General features: G+C 63.1%; 6 protein-coding genes across 6 annotated transcripts; 2 read left to right on the plus strand and 4 right to left on the minus strand.

The window, feature by feature from the left end:
• Nucleotides 1-230: 230 nt before the first annotated feature.
• Nucleotides 231-2222, minus strand: F751_5638 (N-acyl-phosphatidylethanolamine-hydrolyzing phospholipase D; the record flags this gene model as incomplete). Its single annotated transcript, XM_011402359.1, has 5 exons — nt 231-603; nt 806-1088; nt 1380-1586; nt 1776-1932; nt 2109-2222. The coding sequence occupies 5 exons, from the start codon at nt 2220-2222 to the stop codon at nt 231-233; spliced, it is 1134 nt and encodes a 377-aa protein (XP_011400661.1).
• A 485-nt stretch (nt 2223-2707) lies between these two features.
• Nucleotides 2708-7004, plus strand: F751_5639 (Telomere length regulation protein TEL2-like protein; the record flags this gene model as incomplete). The annotated part of the gene is made up of 8 exons (XM_011402360.1): nt 2708-3123; nt 3322-3817; nt 3941-4811; nt 5350-5446; nt 5592-5909; nt 6079-6200; nt 6392-6531; nt 6675-7004. The coding sequence occupies 8 exons, from the start codon at nt 2708-2710 to the stop codon at nt 7002-7004; spliced, it is 2790 nt and encodes a 929-aa protein (XP_011400662.1).
• Nucleotides 7005-7497: 493 nt separating this feature from the next.
• F751_5640 (ASC1-like protein 3) lies at nt 7498-9246 on the minus strand (the record flags this gene model as incomplete). Its single annotated transcript, XM_011402361.1, has 5 exons — nt 7498-7663; nt 7918-8103; nt 8361-8516; nt 8669-8874; nt 9160-9246. The coding sequence occupies 5 exons, from the start codon at nt 9244-9246 to the stop codon at nt 7498-7500; spliced, it is 801 nt and encodes a 266-aa protein (XP_011400663.1).
• A 336-nt stretch (nt 9247-9582) lies between these two features.
• F751_5641 (Inositol polyphosphate multikinase beta) lies at nt 9583-12155 on the minus strand (the record flags this gene model as incomplete). Its single annotated transcript, XM_011402362.1, has 7 exons — nt 9583-9743; nt 10316-10479; nt 10630-10777; nt 11004-11198; nt 11289-11666; nt 11934-11955; nt 12114-12155. The coding sequence occupies 7 exons, from the start codon at nt 12153-12155 to the stop codon at nt 9583-9585; spliced, it is 1110 nt and encodes a 369-aa protein (XP_011400664.1).
• A 547-nt stretch (nt 12156-12702) lies between these two features.
• F751_5642 (Histone acetyltransferase GCN5) lies at nt 12703-15534 on the plus strand (the record flags this gene model as incomplete). Its single annotated transcript, XM_011402363.1, has 10 exons — nt 12703-12762; nt 12912-13159; nt 13380-13533; nt 13731-13847; nt 13975-14097; nt 14227-14317; nt 14547-14686; nt 14865-14939; nt 15141-15248; nt 15436-15534. 10 exons carry the CDS (start codon nt 12703-12705, stop codon nt 15532-15534), a joined length of 1215 nt encoding a protein of 404 aa, XP_011400665.1.
• Nucleotides 15535-15828: 294 nt separating this feature from the next.
• On the minus strand, nt 15829-17846 carry F751_5643 (Ubiquitin fusion degradation protein 1-like protein; the record flags this gene model as incomplete). The annotated part of the gene is made up of 6 exons (XM_011402364.1): nt 15829-16250; nt 16406-16496; nt 16687-16790; nt 17121-17289; nt 17479-17600; nt 17702-17846. 6 exons carry the CDS (start codon nt 17844-17846, stop codon nt 15829-15831), a joined length of 1053 nt encoding a protein of 350 aa, XP_011400666.1.
• Between the last annotated feature and the right edge of the window lie 58 nt (nt 17847-17904).

Genomic DNA, 17904 nt, shown 5'->3' on the forward strand with positions numbered 1-17904 from the left:
ACCATGGAGGTCACGTGAGAAAGTGTCCAAAAGAACAATGAGAACATGGAAACGGGGCGAGGCGGCACAGGGAGTGAGAGTAGAACAAAAGGTGGCAGAGAGGCATGAGACCCAGGGGAGCAACGAGGCGGGGTCATTCAGAGACGTGCTGCTCCAGGCTCACAGCCTCGGTTCGACACTGCTCAGGGGTCATGCGACCAGCAAGGCCCCCACTGCATCCCCCCAAAAGCTCAACAAGAGAGCGTGACGGGGGCCACCAGATCGACCCCACCGCTCGTCACGATGGAGGCGCCGTGGCGCAGGCTGACAAACTCCTCGTCCCCCAGACCAGCGGCCGCCGCCTGGCGCCGCAGCTCCCCCACAGGCTCGTCCATGGGCTCGTCGGTCAGGGGAAAGGTAGCCAGGTGGATGGCCATGCTGCGCCTGCTGCGCACGTCGCGGTGGATCCGGACCGCCTCGGCTGGATTCACATGCTGCGCGCGCATGAAGTCGCGGGGGAGGTAGGCGGCGGTGGGGATGGCGGCCAGGTCGAAGGGGCCCAGCCGCTCGCCGATCTCCCGGAACACGGTGCAGTAGCCGGTGTCGCCGGCGAACCAGAACCGCCTGCGTGTGTTTGAGTGAGGGGAATGGGGGGAGAGACAGGGCTCACACTCGCATCGTGGCGACATGGGGCGACGCGGCCGGTGCAAAAGGGTGCCACCCTCAGGCGGGGGGCGCCCCCCGGGAGGACTGCGCGGGGTCTGGTATTGTTACAATCCAACCGTTGGATTGCCAGCCATGCCCCATCTCCACTCAATGGCCTCACCGCTGGGAGCCGAGCACGGCCCAGCCGCCCCACAGCGTCTGCCGGCGCCCGGCGTTGGGCCCCCACAACCCCCTCATCGTGGCGTGCTGCGCCGGGGTCAACACCAGGCGGACGCTGGAGCCGTCGGGCGAGGGGTGCCGCGCCTCCTCCCACCAGTCCAGCTCCCGCACGTTCGAGATGCCCTCGGCCCTGAACCAGGTGGCGAGGCCGAGCGGGACGTACCAGCTCAAGGCCTCGCCGAATCGCGCATGCAGAGACTTGACGCTGGCCCGGTCCAGGTGGTCTGTGTGGCGTGGGGAGGGGAGATGATTTTGGTGAGATGCAGGTTCCCAGCATTTACAACTCCCCTGTGAAGCTGTATGGATCATCTGACCTCACAAACTTGAGCCACAGAACCACAGTCCAACACTGGCATGACCAGTTCTGTGTATTGAGGTACCACAGACCTGCATCCCTTCCCCTGCTGTTGCCCGGCAGCCAGATGTGCTGCATCCAACATCATCGCTTCCCTCATCTCAGAGCCACACACACCACACCAGGAGCCCCTGGCCGGCTGCCCCCCAACACAGCGCACCATAGTGGTTATGCGAGATGAGGACAAAGTCGAGGCGGGGGAGGGCAGGCGCTTCAAGGGTGAAGGCAGGCGGCGTGACGCGCTTGGGTCCCGCCCACTGCACTGGGGAAGCCCTCTCGGAGAACACCGGGTCTGTGATCCAGGTGAGCCCCTGCATCTGGGTAAGCACAGTGGAGTGACCCACCCAGACAGCCTGGATGGCATCACCTGCAGGTGAAGATGGGGCAGGTGGTTGGAAATGTCAGGCCCGACGGTCCGATGACAAGGGAGATGGAAAGCGAAGATCGGGTAGGTGCTCCGCCATTTGAGCCCATACCGCGACCTGCCACTTGAGAGCGCTACACTGCATAGGCCAGTAGATTTCTCCCACCAGCAGAGCTGTAGCCAGAAACTCACTGGGAGGGTTGGCAAGAGCCTTCCAGTCCACAGGGTATGGAGGAAAGGCTTCCGCAAAATCTGCGGCCGTGGGGGTAGTGGTGGACATCAGGTAGCCCTTCACGCAGTGCGACTTGCGTGTACTCGCCCACTTATAAACATCCTTGAAAGTGATGTCCTGTGCACGTGGATGGGGAATGGTGTTATAGATGACGCAAGCCGAAGTACACTCAGGCTCGTCCAGAGTGGGCCGTCCAAGACATTCCAGCTGGGACAGGTGTAGTCCCTGTCGGCATTCTGCACCATCTCAAACCCACTTCATGCCCACATAACCTCCAGAGCAATCCTGCACACCTTCCATGTGTCCCAAATGTTCTCAAATGTTCTGGTCTTCCAAAATATGCCGCTGGTACTGTGATGCGCAGGCAGCGTCAGGGGCTGCTTCAGAGTGGTCGCTCCTGAGGTCATCGTCACAGCACCTGCAAGGAGGATGTGTGCACACAGAGTTTGGGTTAATGTCCTGGGTAACTCGAAGTCATAGTCAGTCCCACCCTCCAAGCTCCGGCGTACGGAGTAAACTGAAAAGGTTGCCGAAGCTGGGGCGTGCTCTCGCCGAGGACATGTGTTAGGTGCCACCACGCCCAATCAGGGCCTGCCCAACCATACAGCCACTGATATCGTAATGCTTGATGAGGATTTGCTTCTCAAGAGATGCCATAGATCAAGAGTTATGGGGAAAGTCCAGCTTGTGGTGAAATGGTGACGTAAGCAATGGGGCGCGCGCTAAAACTACTTCGAACGTCACCCTGATCTGGGCGCAAGAGAACCAAAAACGCACATAATAATACTTATGTAGGACATGTACATTTGAGATAATTCATGCATAAATCAAGATACATTTCAACGTGATCGTGCCTCGCAGATCATGCATTACTTGGGAACCTGAGTGAGGCATGGACGAGGCGTCCAGGGAGCTGGGACTTGCCATCGCGGGGGCCTTACCCCGGTGCAAGACCCTGGAGCAGGTCATAGCACTCCTGGAGCTGGGACCTGTTGTCCTGGGTGGAGATGCGATCGCTCCGGAGATGCTGGCGAAGGCCGCAGTGCTCCAAGGCATCATGCATGACCTGGATGCGCAGCTGCAGAGCGTGCAGGCTCGCGCCCCCACGGAGGCCACAACAAGGACGAGTGACTTCCCATTACCCAGCAGCCCTGCCGTGAAGGCATACAGCCACGCGCTCCTGTCCAGCGTAGCTCCTCGCTGGCTGGCCCAGCTGGAGGAGAGGGGAGCGCCTGGCTTCGTGCAGCGGCATTTCTGGTCCTGGTTTGGGAGGCTGAGCGTGAGGGACGCCCTGCTGACTGCCGTGGAGTGAGGCATTTGGGTGGTGGTGGAGGGGAGCAGCCAGGAGGGGTGCTCGTGCGTGTGTGGAGGTGGAACTTCATGCAATGAGGGTACGGCCCTGACGTTGTTGCCCCGCCCTTACTTGACTTGCCCCGAGCACTTGGAGCCTTTTCCAAGGCGAGTATCCCAACCAACGCCTTCCTTTCCCCCTTTCCAACCATGCAGCCACCTCGCAGCGGTCCAGCCCGTCCTCGTGGAGTCGGCATCCGGCCGCTCACGGCGGCACACATCTGTGGCGGCCGCCTCCGGCATCGTCGCAGCAGAGCTACTGAGCGCACGCTTTGGATCCCCCCAGTCCTGCGTCGCGTCGGTGGCACGATTAGTCGAGGATCTGGCTGGTGTGGGTGCGGTGGGGCGGCAGATGGCTGACCGCCCGGAGACCTCATGCGCTGCAGGCTGCTCGGAGGCCACCGAAGCCGACCAAGAGCGGATCGCCGGCGCGCTGGCCGCGCTGCCAGACCTGGCGCCCTCCTGGGAACATGCCTGCCTGGCCGCGCCAGCCTACTGCGCCGCCCTGCTGCCCGCGCTGTCGTGGGCAGCGGCATCAACGGGGCCGCTGGGCGCACAGGCGACCCGCCTGGCGGCCGCCACCACCCAGCGCCTGGTGAGGCGGGGCCACGCCCAGCCCGTCGGCGCGGCGCTGGCGCAGCTGGCAGCCGAGGTGGATGGAATGTCGCCGGCGGTGGACGTCGCTCGCTCAAAAGGTGATGCAGGAGCCGATGACCCTGCCGAATCAGACAGGGGGATGCTTAAGGGAGCCTCTGCAGAGCCTTGCCCTCACCAGGCCCCCCTGGTTCCCTTCCTCGCTCCCACCCCTCCGCTGGCCTGGCTGGGGCAGCTGGAGGACGCGCGGGCGGGGCTGGCCGCGCTGCAGGCAGCGCTTTCCTCCCGGCGCGGCGCGCATGCCGGGGCCGTGCTGGCGGCGCTGGGCGCGGCCTCACCCGCGCGCTCGCCCGAGACGCTGCAGCGCCTGCTCGGCGATCGGATGCTGCCCCCCGCCGCGGTCCGAGCGGCGGTCACGGAGCTGCTCGGAGCCGCAGGGCCAGACCCTGGCGGCAGCGCTGGTCGCCTGCTCCCCCTGGCGCAGGCCTGGGCGGGGTCGTGTACGCTGCCAGCACCGCGCCAGGCCGCGCTGACGCTGGGCCTCTGCGCCGCGCTGGTGGCAATCGACGTCGGCGCGCTGGATCAGGGCCCGCTGCTGCCGGCCATCCTCGGCGGCGTGTCTGCCCACCTGGACAGCCCACAGCCAGAGGTGCGGCGGCGGGGCATGCGCGTCGCGCGACAGCTATCCCTGACGCTGGACCCGGCCTCGCCCGCCCTCTTCGCGGACGAGTTGGCCCTGGGGGAGTTGGAGGAGGGCTACTGGGAAGCCAGCGAAGACGAGGGCGAGGGCGGTGGGGAGGGGAACGAGTGCGGGGCTGGGCAGGTGGCGGGGCGATGCTTGGAGGCCCCGCGCGGCAGCAGTGACCGGTCGCCCGCTGAGGGATCCGGCGTGGCGCCGAGCGGTGAAGGCATGGCACGCGAGACACCCCGGGCCGAAAGCGATAGCGAAGAGGAGCTGGGTCCGCTGACCGGGACGGACTCCGACGACGATGACGAGCTTGATGACACGGCAGGACTGCCGGCCTACGACCTGGCGGAGTCTGACGAGGATGGTGGGGCCTGGGTGGGGCTGGGATTTGTCGAGGGGCGGGAGGGCCCCTGTGGCTGCACAGAAGTCGCATCCTGTGCATCCCCTGTAGCATCGCTTTGCGGGGAACGCCAGTGACGGTTCACCACACTATCAGCCTGTCTCCTATCTCAAGCTCAGATGTTTGTCTGTCGCACAATTACCTCCTTCCTCACCTGCCCATTGTCTCTGTTGACCACCATAGAGTCTGCGAGGCGGCGGCTGTCGCTGCGGGAAGTAATTTCCGGGCTCTCAAAGGCGGAGTCTGACTGGAAGGGGGCGCTGCAGGCGGTGCAGGCCGCTGAGATGCTGGTGAGGGCGGCGCCAGACGAGCTACCCCACCAAGCAGGTGCATTGGTGGGGGTGGGGGGGGATGAGAGGGAGGTGGGGTCCCCACAGGCCTCAGATGGCAGGAGCAAGTAGCATGCGGCGCATCGTGCCCGTCCTGGGCGCATGAAATACGCAGCGCCGCACCTGTTCCCCACTCAAAGTGTCGCATTTCGATCCCTGCGTTGCATCGCCAGATCGCCTCGCACGAGCGCTGCTGCACGCCCGCCTGCCCTCCTGGGGCGACGAGGAGACCGCATCGGGCGCCCCGCCTATCCTAGAGCAGCGTATGGGGTGAGTCGGTGGCTCCCGCGAGATGAGAGCTGGTGTCCTGGCATGGTGCGGGGTGGCCTGCACTCTGTAATTTCATGTCGCGGAGTACCAGTCGGCGCTTGTCGCACGCCTTCCGCCCAGCCTCCCCCCATCTGTGCCGTGCCAGGGCCATTGTAGCCACGCTGGGGGCGGAGCCGCAGCGTGGTGGCATTGCTCTGGCCAGTGAGCTGTACTCCCCGAGCCTGGACACCCACCAGCGGGTGCTCATCCTGGACGCGCTTTCCTCCGCGGCGCTGGAGCTGGCGGGCAGGGTGCCGGGGCGTGCCGGGCTGGGAGGCGGGCGGGGGCCGGGTGCTCGCGCTCGGCCGCCGTTGCCTGCGCTGGGCCCGGATGGCGGTGGGAAGGTGGGGAGGGTGACGTGGCGCGCCGACAGGAGTCTGCAGTCCCTGGGGAGTGGAGGGGACTCGGAGGGCTACACCAACAGGTAGATCTCAGGTTCGGGTCATGCCTGGGAGGACGGGAGATGCTGCGTGAAGCACTCTGTGAGCACTCACCAATAGTGCCGCCGCTTCAGGGCATGATCCGTGCATCCGCCGCTGGTGGGTCCCCACCCACCACCCCACAACCCCCCATACCTGCAATCCTCTGCGCAGGTTCACGGTGGTCGCGCTGCAGTGGGCGTCTGTGTTGCTGGGAGGCGTGGACAAGCAGCACCACGGCATCGACCTCTTTGGGCGAGACGCTTTCCTGCTGGGCCGCCTGCTCACCACCCTGGGTGCGTTGCACGGGTGCCCTGTCCTGGTAGGGAAATCAGGTGTTGTGCCTGACAATCCATTGCAGCCAAGGGCACCCGAGACCATCCGGTGCCCTTGGCAGCCTGAGGCACCCCCGCTCCTAGCCTCCTCCATGCTCAAGCGCTGCCGCCGGCCACCCCTTATCCCATCCCTGGCCCCCCGTTGCGCACAGGCACCTTCCTGGAGGCAACGGCCGGGCACGTGGAAAGTGCGGGACTCACGTCCGCCACGCTGGAGCTTGTGCGCTGCGAGGCAGTGCATGCGCATGCGGAGCCCTATGTCCGGCGCGCGGCGGTCCTCGCCGTCGCCCAGGTACTGCAGGGGTACTGCAAAGTTTACCTATGCTATAGTAAAATTACTGACCTCCACCATACACCGCATGGTACATGGGATGCTGTGTGCACCCAGAAACACCTGCCCTCCCTGCTACTCACCTACACTGCATTGAAACGCAGGCGGTCACCTCGCTCCCCCCCGGCATCCTCGCGCGCGCCATGCTTTCCACCACCTCGGCGCCCGGCGACTCCATGCTGGTCCACCAGCTGGAGTGGGCGGGGGCCTGGCTGGACGAGGTGCACGGCCGGGACTCAGACGACACCTGCCGGGGCATGGCGGAAGCCACGCAGAAGCTGCGTGCCCACCTGGCCGGCCAGGCGGCGCTGGAGCTGCGGGGCGCGGCGGGGGCCTCCTCCCTGCTGGAGCACGGCGTGCTGCACCTGCCCGGGGGCTCAGGCATTATAACCCTGGGGCCGGCGCGCGATGTCATCCTGCCGTTTTCGCAATAGGAAACGCTCAGAGGTCCTGAACCTGGACTCGCCTTGGAGCCAGTGCCTGCTGGGCCGATTGATCTTCCCAGCTCGCTGTCCCTGAGGCCGGAAGAGCGGGAGATTGCGGTGTGCAACCCCTTCCCCCTCCCCATCCTTCCCATTCCCTTTTCTCCCTTACCGGCGAATGCCTGCCAAGGGCAGGCTCGTGTGCTCCCTAGGGACCCAACCAGGCACCTTGCGTGGATATGGCCCATTTTATTTACACACAGCAGGGCAGAGATGCGTCACCTGGTCGGACGCAGAGCGCCGACGCCACTCCCATAATCAGTGCGCAGAGGGAAAGAAGCGGGGAAAGGCTGGAGGTTGGCGAGAACGGGGTGGGGAAAGGGATCGGTGTTGGCCGGAAAATGGGGGACAAGAGAAACATCCAAAAAATCGAAACGCAGGTCAGACTGAGCTGTAGGGGCCAGAGGGAGGCTCCTTCAAGGCTGCTTCCCCCCGCCGTATGTCATCAATCCTCCCGGCTGTCCTCAATTTCCCCCAGGGCCACCCGTCGGTATGCTACCAGCAGGATCAGGGCGAACCAGTAGACATGCATGGCCACCAAGGAGAGGAGGAAGGTGTTGAAAGCAGTGAGGCAGGGTGGGCGATAGGACAGAACCTCCACAATCTCAAACCTGCAGCATGGAGGTGTGGCAGGGTGATAGACTTGTGAATGTCGCTGAGCAGAGGCATCCTGGAATGAGAGTTGCTAAACCAGGGTGGAGCAGGCCCACACAGGTAATCCCGGGCCACGCTGCGGTGCCAGCCCCCAAAACATCACACAATTTGTGTGCCAGCAGCGAGAGGGTCTGACGTCACATCACCCCTCACCGCAATACCACGAGGAACGGCCCTTGCAAACCCGCGAATCCCGGATCCCAGCGGCCACCTGGTGCTGTGGATGACCACGAACGGGAAGAAAGCGAGACGCAGGCCCGCCCACGACAGCGCAAAGGCTGTGAAGAGCGTGGTGGCCCCTGCATCATGCCCCGTGTACTTGGCCAGCTTGGAGGCCTCCAGCAGGACGTCACACGCATCATGCAGCGTCATGATGATGGCGCCCACCCTCAGGAAGCTGGTGGGAAGGATGTGCAGGGCGGAAGCATGTTGAGGGCCGAGGGTGGCATGTGGTTCACAGGGGCTGATCCTAAGCATCCCAGGCACACAAGGACGGCATACATCTGGCAGCAAGCTGGCATCAATGCCGTCCGGTGCTGGAACCTGAAAAACTCCCGCACTCATTGCCGTGGACTACGATGCAAGCTGCACATGCCAGTTGAAATTCCCGTCCTTCCCAGCATCACATTGCTGAACAGCCACACCAACGCTCACTTTAAACGGAGGGAGAGTGCTATGAGGGCCCCTGTCACAAAGTGGTGGGCCATCATGACCGGGAAGTCCTTGCGCCGTGCTTCCCACCAAACCAGCATGAAGGTGCTGGCCAAGTAAAACGACAGCTCAAAGTAGTACAGTGCGAGCAAGCCAGGGCTGGAGGGAGGGGGGGTTCAGGGAGGGTGGATTGTCTGTACCGGCACCAGCACAGCCATCGGCATGGCTGGTCATGTGCCGTACAGATGCACTAGCACGCACTCCTGTCCATAGGTACTGCACTCCTTTGTCCCCATACCCACGAGTCCCACCTGGGATCGTGTTCGGGCCAGCCCTTCCACAGGGTGGAGGTGTCGCTGACCCAGCCCCCTTGCCAGATGAGACTCGCGCCCGCCAGTGACAGCACGCCATACACTGTGAGCTTCCAGCAGCTCTCTCGGAACTTGCTCCGTTGGAGAGGTAGTAAGGATGGGTCAGATCCTTTGGGTGGTGGCGCGACATGTTTGATGCTGAGCGGCTGCGGCAATGGAGGGGGGAGGTATGGTTGATACTCTGTTTGGGGATGGCTTGGGAGGGTGTTCCCACTGTAATGACATTTTAGACTCCAGCTGGCTCGCAGAAAGCATCTTTCAGGGAAATTGCTCATCCTGCCTACCTTGAATAGCAAGTGACTGAGAATGTATCTTGCAAGGGGTATGAGGGCTGCCAGCCCTGCAGGGTTGGAGAGTAACCAGGAGGTGAATGGGTCGCTTACATGATCTCAACGACTCTAGGTAGTTGCATGTCGACTTCACTCACCCACGACGGTACAGACTGTTGTGAACGTGGTCTCAGTCGGCTGTATTGCTTGCAGGCATGACGCGGCGTCGTGGCTCATGGCCACCGCCATTTCGAGAACGGGGCCGAGACGAGGGAGTCTTCAAGAGAGATTCGCGTTGAGTTCCAATCTAATCAAGCGTGAGGGAGGCATGGGCACAATGCGCTAAGCATGCTTTGGCTCTTCAATGCACATTGCCAGTGTCCCATCGACCCAAACTTTTGAAATCGGCGCTTTCGGGGCGGGGAACCCTGCTAATCTGGATTTACAAATGTAGGCGAAGTCACCGCAGCAATGTCAACGTGAAAAAGTAGGGCTAGATGAGACAGGGACAAGGAGGGAAGGCAATAATGGGGCTACATACATCCGCTGAGGGTGCCAGTGCCCCACGTGTCCACCAGCAAAGGTTCAAACAAAGGCGATGTCCAGGTCTTCCCCTTGTACCCGTCGCATGCGCTGCATTAGCGACGTGAGGCCCAGCAGGAAGTTGTCGTCACGAGCGGAGGAATTCGTGCGGAAGCTGTGCGCAAAATCCACCAGCCTGACGCGCACGGCCGCGCCCTCTGCGTCTGTCAATGGTGAGGAGGGAGGGATCGGTGTGTTGGGGCAAGATCCCACCATGATGGTGGGCGGCCGGACAGCACGCCAGGGCTAAGGCAAGGCAGGGTCCTGCACCACAGTCCACCGCTCTTCCCATCCCGCTCACCCTGTGCGTCGCCTTCATACAAGAGGAGGATCGAGGAGGAGTAAAAGCGGAAGCTGCGCTGTACATCCACCCATGAGAGCAGGGTCTGGAGCTGGGCCACCGCACCATGTGGGCCCCCAAACACATGTTGGGGGTGCAGCCCTTTTTCTGCAAGCTCAGGATGAGGGGAGTGGAGTCGAGGAGGATGAGTGCGGGGGGCGGGTGGATGCAGGGAGTATTGCATGCCGCAACATGCCTTCATCTAAGGGGCATGGGCCAAGTTTTGTTGCCGACATCGCCCGGCTCATCCTAAAATGTCCCTTCCCTTCCCTCTCTGCTGTGGCATCAGCCTTCCATTGCACCCCTCCCCAAGGTTGCCCACACTCAGCACCTTGAAACCCCATGAAACACAAGATCAGTGCCCATTGGCAACAGTGCCACTTCCCAATTCCTCACCGTTGTTTGTGAAGCTCATCAGCGCCTTGTCAACCAGGGCCTCGGGCAGCGTCTTGCACCAGCGCTTGCTCGCCCGCCAGTACCCGCCCTGGCATGAGCGCCAGACCTGCATGCCACAGATCTTAAAGCCCAGGCGGGCCTGCGTGGTCGCCGCATCCTTTTGCCTGCAACACGTGGGGGGGGGATTCGCCATTGAAAGGGGCAGCAGTGGGGCAGGATTGGACGAGCAGACGAGGGTTTCCCGGGCCAAGCACTGCCACGGCTGGCATGCCCAATAATGTCTGCAGCCCCCCTGGGGCCCCGCGCTCACGCACTTGCAGCGTGCTATGTATGCTTCGTCGCCCGCCTCCGGGTACCATGTGCGGTACCCTATCTTGATGTCTACGATGCAGGGGTGGCGGTACCCTCGCGCCAGGTCCTCCAGCTCCAGCAGCGTCCGCTGGCCCACCGTCACCACGCCGTCTGCGATGGTTGTGGTGGTAGTTGACGGGCAGTCCGCGAAAAAGGGGGATGAGTAGGAAGGAGCAGGCTCCCTGCTGAGCCACGACACTGAAGAACACGTAAAAATCTCCGAAAGGGCCTGGCCAGGTTCTTGACCCTACCAAGTGTGGCCCTGCCTTCCCCTCCCCACCCCATTAACAGAGCAGATAACGCAAGCCCTGCCCCAGGCACAGCTATTCCCACTCACAGAATCGCGGGATGACGCGGAGTAGGGGGGAGTGCAGCACCGAAAACTGCGGCTCAGGCTCTGCGTCCGGCTCCCGCCCCGCATCCGAGGCCTTGCCGTTGGAGCTGGAGCTGGTGCTGTCGATGCGCAACGGGGACCCCCCCACGGCGCCGCGCCCATTGCTGCTGGCAAAGGGCGAGCAGCCCCGAGCGCGCTCTGGGCTGGGCTGGCCGTCGCCGCCGCCGCCGTCGCTGCCGCTGGCCGCGGGAGTGGAGGAGTCAGCGGCGCTTCCCGCGCCCCGCCCACGTCGCGCCACCCAGGCGTCCACCATGAGCGCCGCGGCCGTGCCCTCGTCCTCGTCACTGGCGCCGTGCGGGCTGGCGCCGCCGTCGCTGCCGGCGCCAGCGCCGGCGCTGTGCCGGTGCAGGGAGGGGCTGCCCACAAGGCCCCACTCGTCGCGCTGCGCGATGTCGCCCCGCCGCTCCAGCTCCCGCAGGTCGGGGAAGAAGGGCGGGGGGCGCAGGGAGGGGCGGCGCGCCGAGGAAGTGCGGCGCCAGAGGTGCTCCGCCGCCAGCTCGGAGGCGATGTCCTCGTAGAAGGCGCGCTCGCGGTCTCCACGGGGGCCCTGCTGCAGGGGTTTGTAGAAGTGGCCGACGTCGTCGACGAAACTGCCCGCTTTGCCCTCTGCACAATGATGACGGGGAGGGGGGGCATGTTGTGTGGGGGGCGTGATGGGAGAATGGGCGAGGGGGCCCGTTGGGGGTGCATGGGAGGGTGTGGGAGGCCAGGGAGCGGGTGACATGGGGAATGGGTGGGGCATGGCCATAAAACCGGGCGTGCTGGCTGCACTGAAGTGCATGGTGCGTGGGTTCCAAGGACCGGCACGGCTCTGTGGGCAGGCCGCGGGCCAGCTCAGGGAAATGGCAGGAGGTCATCACCCAGCCAGCCGACCTTCAAACATGTGGCCAGCGACCTGAAAGGATGGAGGGAGGAGGGTGCGGGTTGATGCTGCAGCGAGGGAAGAAGACGACCCACAGACGTGCATCGCTGTACAGCCACCTCGCCGCTCGAGCAGGCCCGCTGGGGTGACCCTGGCCGGGACCCATCGACGGCCATCGGGCCCGCACCCACCTGGTGCAGGCACGGCCGCAGGACATTCACCATGTCCACCATCCCGGCCTTGTGTCAATGCTTTGAGTCCAACGTCTTGGTGATAGCTCGAGGGTGGGGCTTGAGGGGGTCGTGCCGCTCGAGTCGCGCGTATCGGACTGGGGGCGAGACGACACCCCAGCAAACCCGTTGAGGCCTCGTTTGGAGCGCCCAGGCGGAGAGAAGAATACAATCTGGTCACGTTGAGTAATTTATTGGACTTGGATGTGCGAGTGAAAAGCCCTACCACTAGCTGGCACGGGATATTCCGCTTATATATCCTGTGCACACTCCAGGCGCGGGAAGTTGGGGGCCCCGGGCGCAGAGTCGCTCTAGGACACACATGACACTCGACGCAGCTGATGGTTCAGTGGGACAGACGACATCGCCCCGGTCACAAACTCAAGGAATCAGGGCTGAGCTGCCGCTGTGATTGCTTCCCTATCGCACTACGCCCAGTCTGTTGGGAAAGCTGTCCCTCGGAGGGGGAAGGCCCCCATCTTCAGCATGGGAGCATGCGCCCTCCCTGCGTGACTCCTTTTCGGGCAGAGCATCCCGATAAAACATCGTAATGGTAGATGCAGAGGACCCCCAACCTCCATCTGAAGCCGAGGTGGCCGGCACTCCCCCGGTACGATGGCGTGCATCTCCAATGATCGCAGGGGTGACCTGGCCAGTGCAACGGTGTCCAGCTCCCTGCCCAGCCCGACACCCTTGGGCTTTGCATGCCGACCTGGTCTTCTTACATGAGTTCATTCTTCGTTCCCGTCTAAACATCAGAAGGCGGAAGTGAAGGAGGAGGAGGATGCCGGCGAACCAGCAACCGCTGCCCCTGCTGCCGCCCCGGTGCTGGACACCTACACCAACCGGGAGCTGAAGCACCTGGAGCGCGAGAGGTCGGGCGAGGTGCAGGCGCACTATGTCATCAACGACGGCAGCCCCCTGTCGGGCAGGCTGCTGATCGGGTTGAAGAATGTGTTCTCCAAGTGCCTCCCAAACATGCCCAAGGAGTACATCACCCGCCTCGTGTTCGATCGGAGGCACAGGCGAGTGGCTCCAGGGATGGAGGGGTTCGAGAGGGCCATGCCATGCCTTCCTGCCCTCCTACCGACCTGCTTTGGAAGACTTGTTGTCTCCGTGTTGAGCCATGGCATTGCTGCAGGGCACGTAGGCTTCCCGGGCCCAGTCCTGAGCCGAGATCCTCCTTCCACCGACCACCAAGATCTGCCACCCTGCTCCTCCCTTCAGGTCCGTCGTCATCACCCGGAACAACACTTCAATCATTGCTGGCATCACCTACCGCCCATTTCACAGCCAAAGGTTTGCCGAGATCGCCTTCTGCGCCGTGGCCCAGAGCCTGCAGGTGTCGGGCTTCGGCACACGCCTCATGAGCTGGACCAAGGTGGGGGGGTGGGCTGGGTCATGAGCCTGCGCGACCGGCGCGTCTCCATCGCCACGCCTGCCTGCCGCTGGGCAGGGCCGAGTGCCATGCAAATACTTGTTGGGGTTGCGGACCCGAGTTTCCATGTCCTCATTCCCCCTGGGCAGCCACATGCAATTGCTATCCTCCCCCCCCTTCCTTTCATCCCCTGCTGGCAGCTGCATGCACGGGACCAGGATGGGTGCCAGTATTTTCTTACATACGCCGACAACAATGCGGTGGGCTACTTCTCCAAGCAGGGCTTCTCCAAGACCATCAGCATGGAGAAGGAGAGGGTGCGCGGCGCTCCTGGGTGGGCCTTCTGGTGGGCTGGAGGCATCGCTGCGTGAAGCCTCGTGCAGTGCACCCCATGCACCGCTCCTGGTCTGCCCTCACCCTCACCACCCCCTCTCCCAATAACAGTGGCACGGCTTCATCAAGGACTACGACGGCGGGACGCTGATGGAGTGCCACATCCACCCCACCCTGCCCTTCACAGACTTTGCCGGCATGGTGCTGCATCACAAAGCCGCGCTGGAGGCCCAGGTGTGCACGCCCTGGCTCTCTGGTGGCCGTCGGAGGGGGCCTGTGCTGGCTGGGGCCCCTGCCCCCCTCCTCTCTCCTCGACTCGGCATGCAGCACCACCCACCTGCGCCCTATCCACCCGCCCCCCAGGTCCGAAAGTACACCAAGGGCCACGTGCAATACCCTGGGCTGGACTTCTGGAGGTCGGGACCTGCGGTCCTCCCCATCTCCGACATCCCAGGTGTGCTGCTGCGCGGGGGGGTGTGGGGTGTGCAAGGGGAGGGCAGCTCGGCATGGAAGCTGTCCCCGGGCTCTGAGGAGCTCTTCTTGTTGGGGACACCCTGCTGTCCGGCGGTCTTAAGACTGGTGCTCGTGAGTGCCCCCTGCTCCTGGCTGGATGCTGACGGCAGTCAATTTCAGTGGCATCCCAAGCATTTTGTGTGTGAACCCCAAACCCCTTTTCCCGGCAGGCGTGCGAGAATCCGGCTGGACCGAGGCGTCTGCAGCCGCTGGGAGCCGCGGCTTCCAGCTGGTGGTGGATGGGGCCAGGCTGGAGCCCACGCCCGAAGCCCTGCACAAGTGCATGACCTTCCTCGTGAAGAGGATAAAGGTGGGGTTTGAGAGGAATGAGTGTGTGATGGCATGCTGAGCAGCATGGGCAGATAGTGGGAGGACCAAAGCCAATCTTGACAAGATTGTTGAGTTCGCTGATTTCCTACATGCTAGTGGAGATGAGCCTGAATCTATCTCACAGCAACAACGTCTTTATTGTAAACCATGACCCTCAGGCCGAGCCCGATTCCTGGCCGTTCCTGACCCCCGTATCCAAGGAGGAGGTCCCTGACTACTATGACGTGATCAAGGTACGAGGGGTGGAGTCCGATGCAGGCATGTACGGAGAGCTGTGCCTGTTTTGCAGGACGCGAGCCGAGGGCAATACTACCGCTTGACACCCTGGATGGCAGCACAGCGCCCACTGGGAACAAGTATTCGTCCCACCCCATGCTTTCTGAAGTTTGCATGAACGCCACTCCACAACCCGAGACTCAAACTCCCAACCCCAGGATCCCATCGACCTAACCACCATCCAAGAGAGGCTGGCCAGCCGGGCGTTTTACCAGACCCTCGACATCTTTGCCGCAGATGTCTTACGCATGTTTAACAATGCCAAGGTGGGCACTCGCCGGGCCGGGGTGGTTTTAGGAAGTAGTTCGGGGGTGTTTGTGCGCTCATTTTTGCTGCACCTTTGTCTCTGCATGCCTTCTCCTGGCTATCGGGTCCCTCAGACTCCCTGCCCTGCTCGAGTTCATTGTGCAATAGCACCCCCCACCCCACCCTCTATCCGTGCATCCTGCCCAGATTTACAACGCTGCCGACACCATCTTCCACAAGATCGCCATGCGGCTCAGCAACGACTTCCAGAGATGGGTGGTTGGCAGCGTGGTCTGGACGGATTGAGAAAGCGCGGCCAGCCCCGGACCAGCTGGGCAGGGGCGCCAGGGCGCAACGCCCTCACGAAGTAAGCTGGTTGGTCTTACGCTCCAGGGTTCCGCTTCTGCATACCTGCCAGGCCCTGCTCTGGCACAGAGCATTGCTGTAAGGTGGTGCAGGGCCGGGCAAGCCTCACAGGCGGGCTGTAGCTGTGTGAAGAGAATGGCAACTGGGCAGCAATGGCGACCATAGCGGGGCAGGTCCTGGGTTTACGGCCGTGGACACTGCAACCTGCTTACAGGCCAGGGGCCAATGGCTCAGTCAGCCCCTCAGGGACCGTCCTTGGCCCTTGAAGGGCTGGAAGCCGTCCTCCTTTTTCTCTGCGCCGCCCTCGGCATCCGATGCCTTCGCGGGCGGCGAGGGGGGAGGCGCAGCGGCCCCCCTGCCGTCCTTGGCGGCCGCAAACTTAGCTGCCAGGCGGTCCCTGTACATCAGCTTTCCCGCTTTCTTCAACGCGCCAGAGCTCGCCTGAGCGTCTGAGCTGCCGTCCTTGGTGCTGGGCCCTGCCGACGAGGCGCTGTTGCCCCCGGGCCGGGGCACGGGCACGGGCCGGGGGTCGGCTGCGGGCCTTCCATCCAGCCTCTTGGCCGTCCCTGCAAAAGCCAGGAACTGCGGCTCCGCCGGTGCAGCCGCGCGAGAGGCGGGGTCGCCGTTGTCTTCCGTGGTGCTGCTCCCGCTGCCAGCTGCGGGGTCGACGATCAGGGTGAGGATGATTACAAACGGCAGGGAACTGCGAGCCTGGGTGTGAGGACGGCCAGACTGGCCTGCGCAGTCCAACACGGTTGGCCATGCACACAGGGTGGCCCGCCCGGCAGGGCTGACCCTCCTGCAGACTCACCGTCGGGGCGGGTGGTGGAGGCCTGTTCGGCGGCTGGGGCGGCTGGCGTGTATTCCGGCTCCACATAATCCAAGGGCGGGGCAAAATCCACCTTGAGAGTGGAATTGGTGGGAGCTGTCAGGGATCGACCAAAAGCATGGGCTCGCCAAGGGCAGGCTCAGTCGCTGACGGGGGCTGCTGAGGCACCCAAATCACGCAGCCCTGCACCCAGCACCCCAGGTGCCCTGCCAGGCAAGCGTGCAAGCCTGGCGCTAGAGTCCCCCCTTCCCCACGCCCCTCACGTTGCAGTCTGTTTCTACGACCGAGATCGCATCGCTGGGTTTGGCCTCGATGATGTCGATGAAGTACCTCTTGTTGTTGTAGTTGATGGGCACCGTGTCGCCAACTGCGAGGAATGGAGGCCATGACGGGAGTCTAGCGGTGCTATTTGCCAAGCACGCGGTGGGTGTGCTTGGAGGGCATCAAGGCACATGGCAAGGGAGGGACCAGCCGGTTGGCACGGGTGCCAGGGATGTGCGCGAGGCGTGTGCCCCCAGGGCATCCAAATCTCTGCCATGCGGAGTCCATGCTCCCCGGTTGTGATGGAGACATTGACACACGAATATGCTAACAGTCAGGATGTCAGGCCTCCTGCACGCCCGCTTCACAACTGACAGGGGGGAAAGCCTGCCCATCCTCCAGCCCCACAAAGACAATATCACCGCTCCAGCCCCACCCGTGAGGCAAGTGAAGTTTCTCAGCGTGGTTTCCAGCACGGCACGGGGGTTGGTGATGTCCAGAAAGTCCTTGGAGTGGGGCTGCAGCTTCACGAAGCTGCCCTTGGGCAGCGTGGCGCTGCTCAGCCTGATCACTGTGCCCTCCTCCAACACAAGGTTTTGCATCATCTGTTGCGCATAGAGTGGGGGGGCTGGGTCCCCTCGGAAAACTGAAGCTGGTGGGAATCTGCCTTCACAATCGGCTGTGACAAGACACTCCATGCGCCCCTGCTTCAGGCTCGGAGTGGTACCGCATGTCGCACGGACACCTGGTGATGCACCCCACCCGATCAAGGCTCATCTCGCACAACCTCTCACCCAGTACGGCATGTAGATCATGCCTTCATCTGCGATGAACTCCAGGACGCCGCAGTGCGTGGCCTGGCCCGACTGTCGGTTCTCCACCTTGAAGAGCATGGGGTAGTCGATCTGAAGCTGGGCTGCGGTGAGATGAGGAGATCAGCTCAATGCGGGTGGCTCTGGCGTGGCGCAGCAATATGGGCAGTGGCGTAGTGGTCACCCCTCGGCTTCTTGCGCTCACAGAGTCTGTCCAGGGCAGAGGGGGGCAGGAAAACCTTGTCTCCCTTCTCTGCATCCATCCTGTCGATGAAAGACACTGGGTAGCATCTGTAGCTCGCTTCAAAGCGACCTGTGGGCGCATAGCCCCCGAAGAAGCCTCCGAACATGGTCCTAGAGAAACTGATCGACAAGGGCGGGCGTTCCTTCTGCTCTACAATGGCAGCT

This window comes from Auxenochlorella protothecoides, assembly GCF_000733215.1.
Source record: "Auxenochlorella protothecoides strain 0710 unplaced genomic scaffold scaffold66, whole genome shotgun sequence".
Classification (NCBI taxonomy): domain Eukaryota; kingdom Viridiplantae; phylum Chlorophyta; class Trebouxiophyceae; order Chlorellales; family Chlorellaceae; genus Auxenochlorella; species Auxenochlorella protothecoides.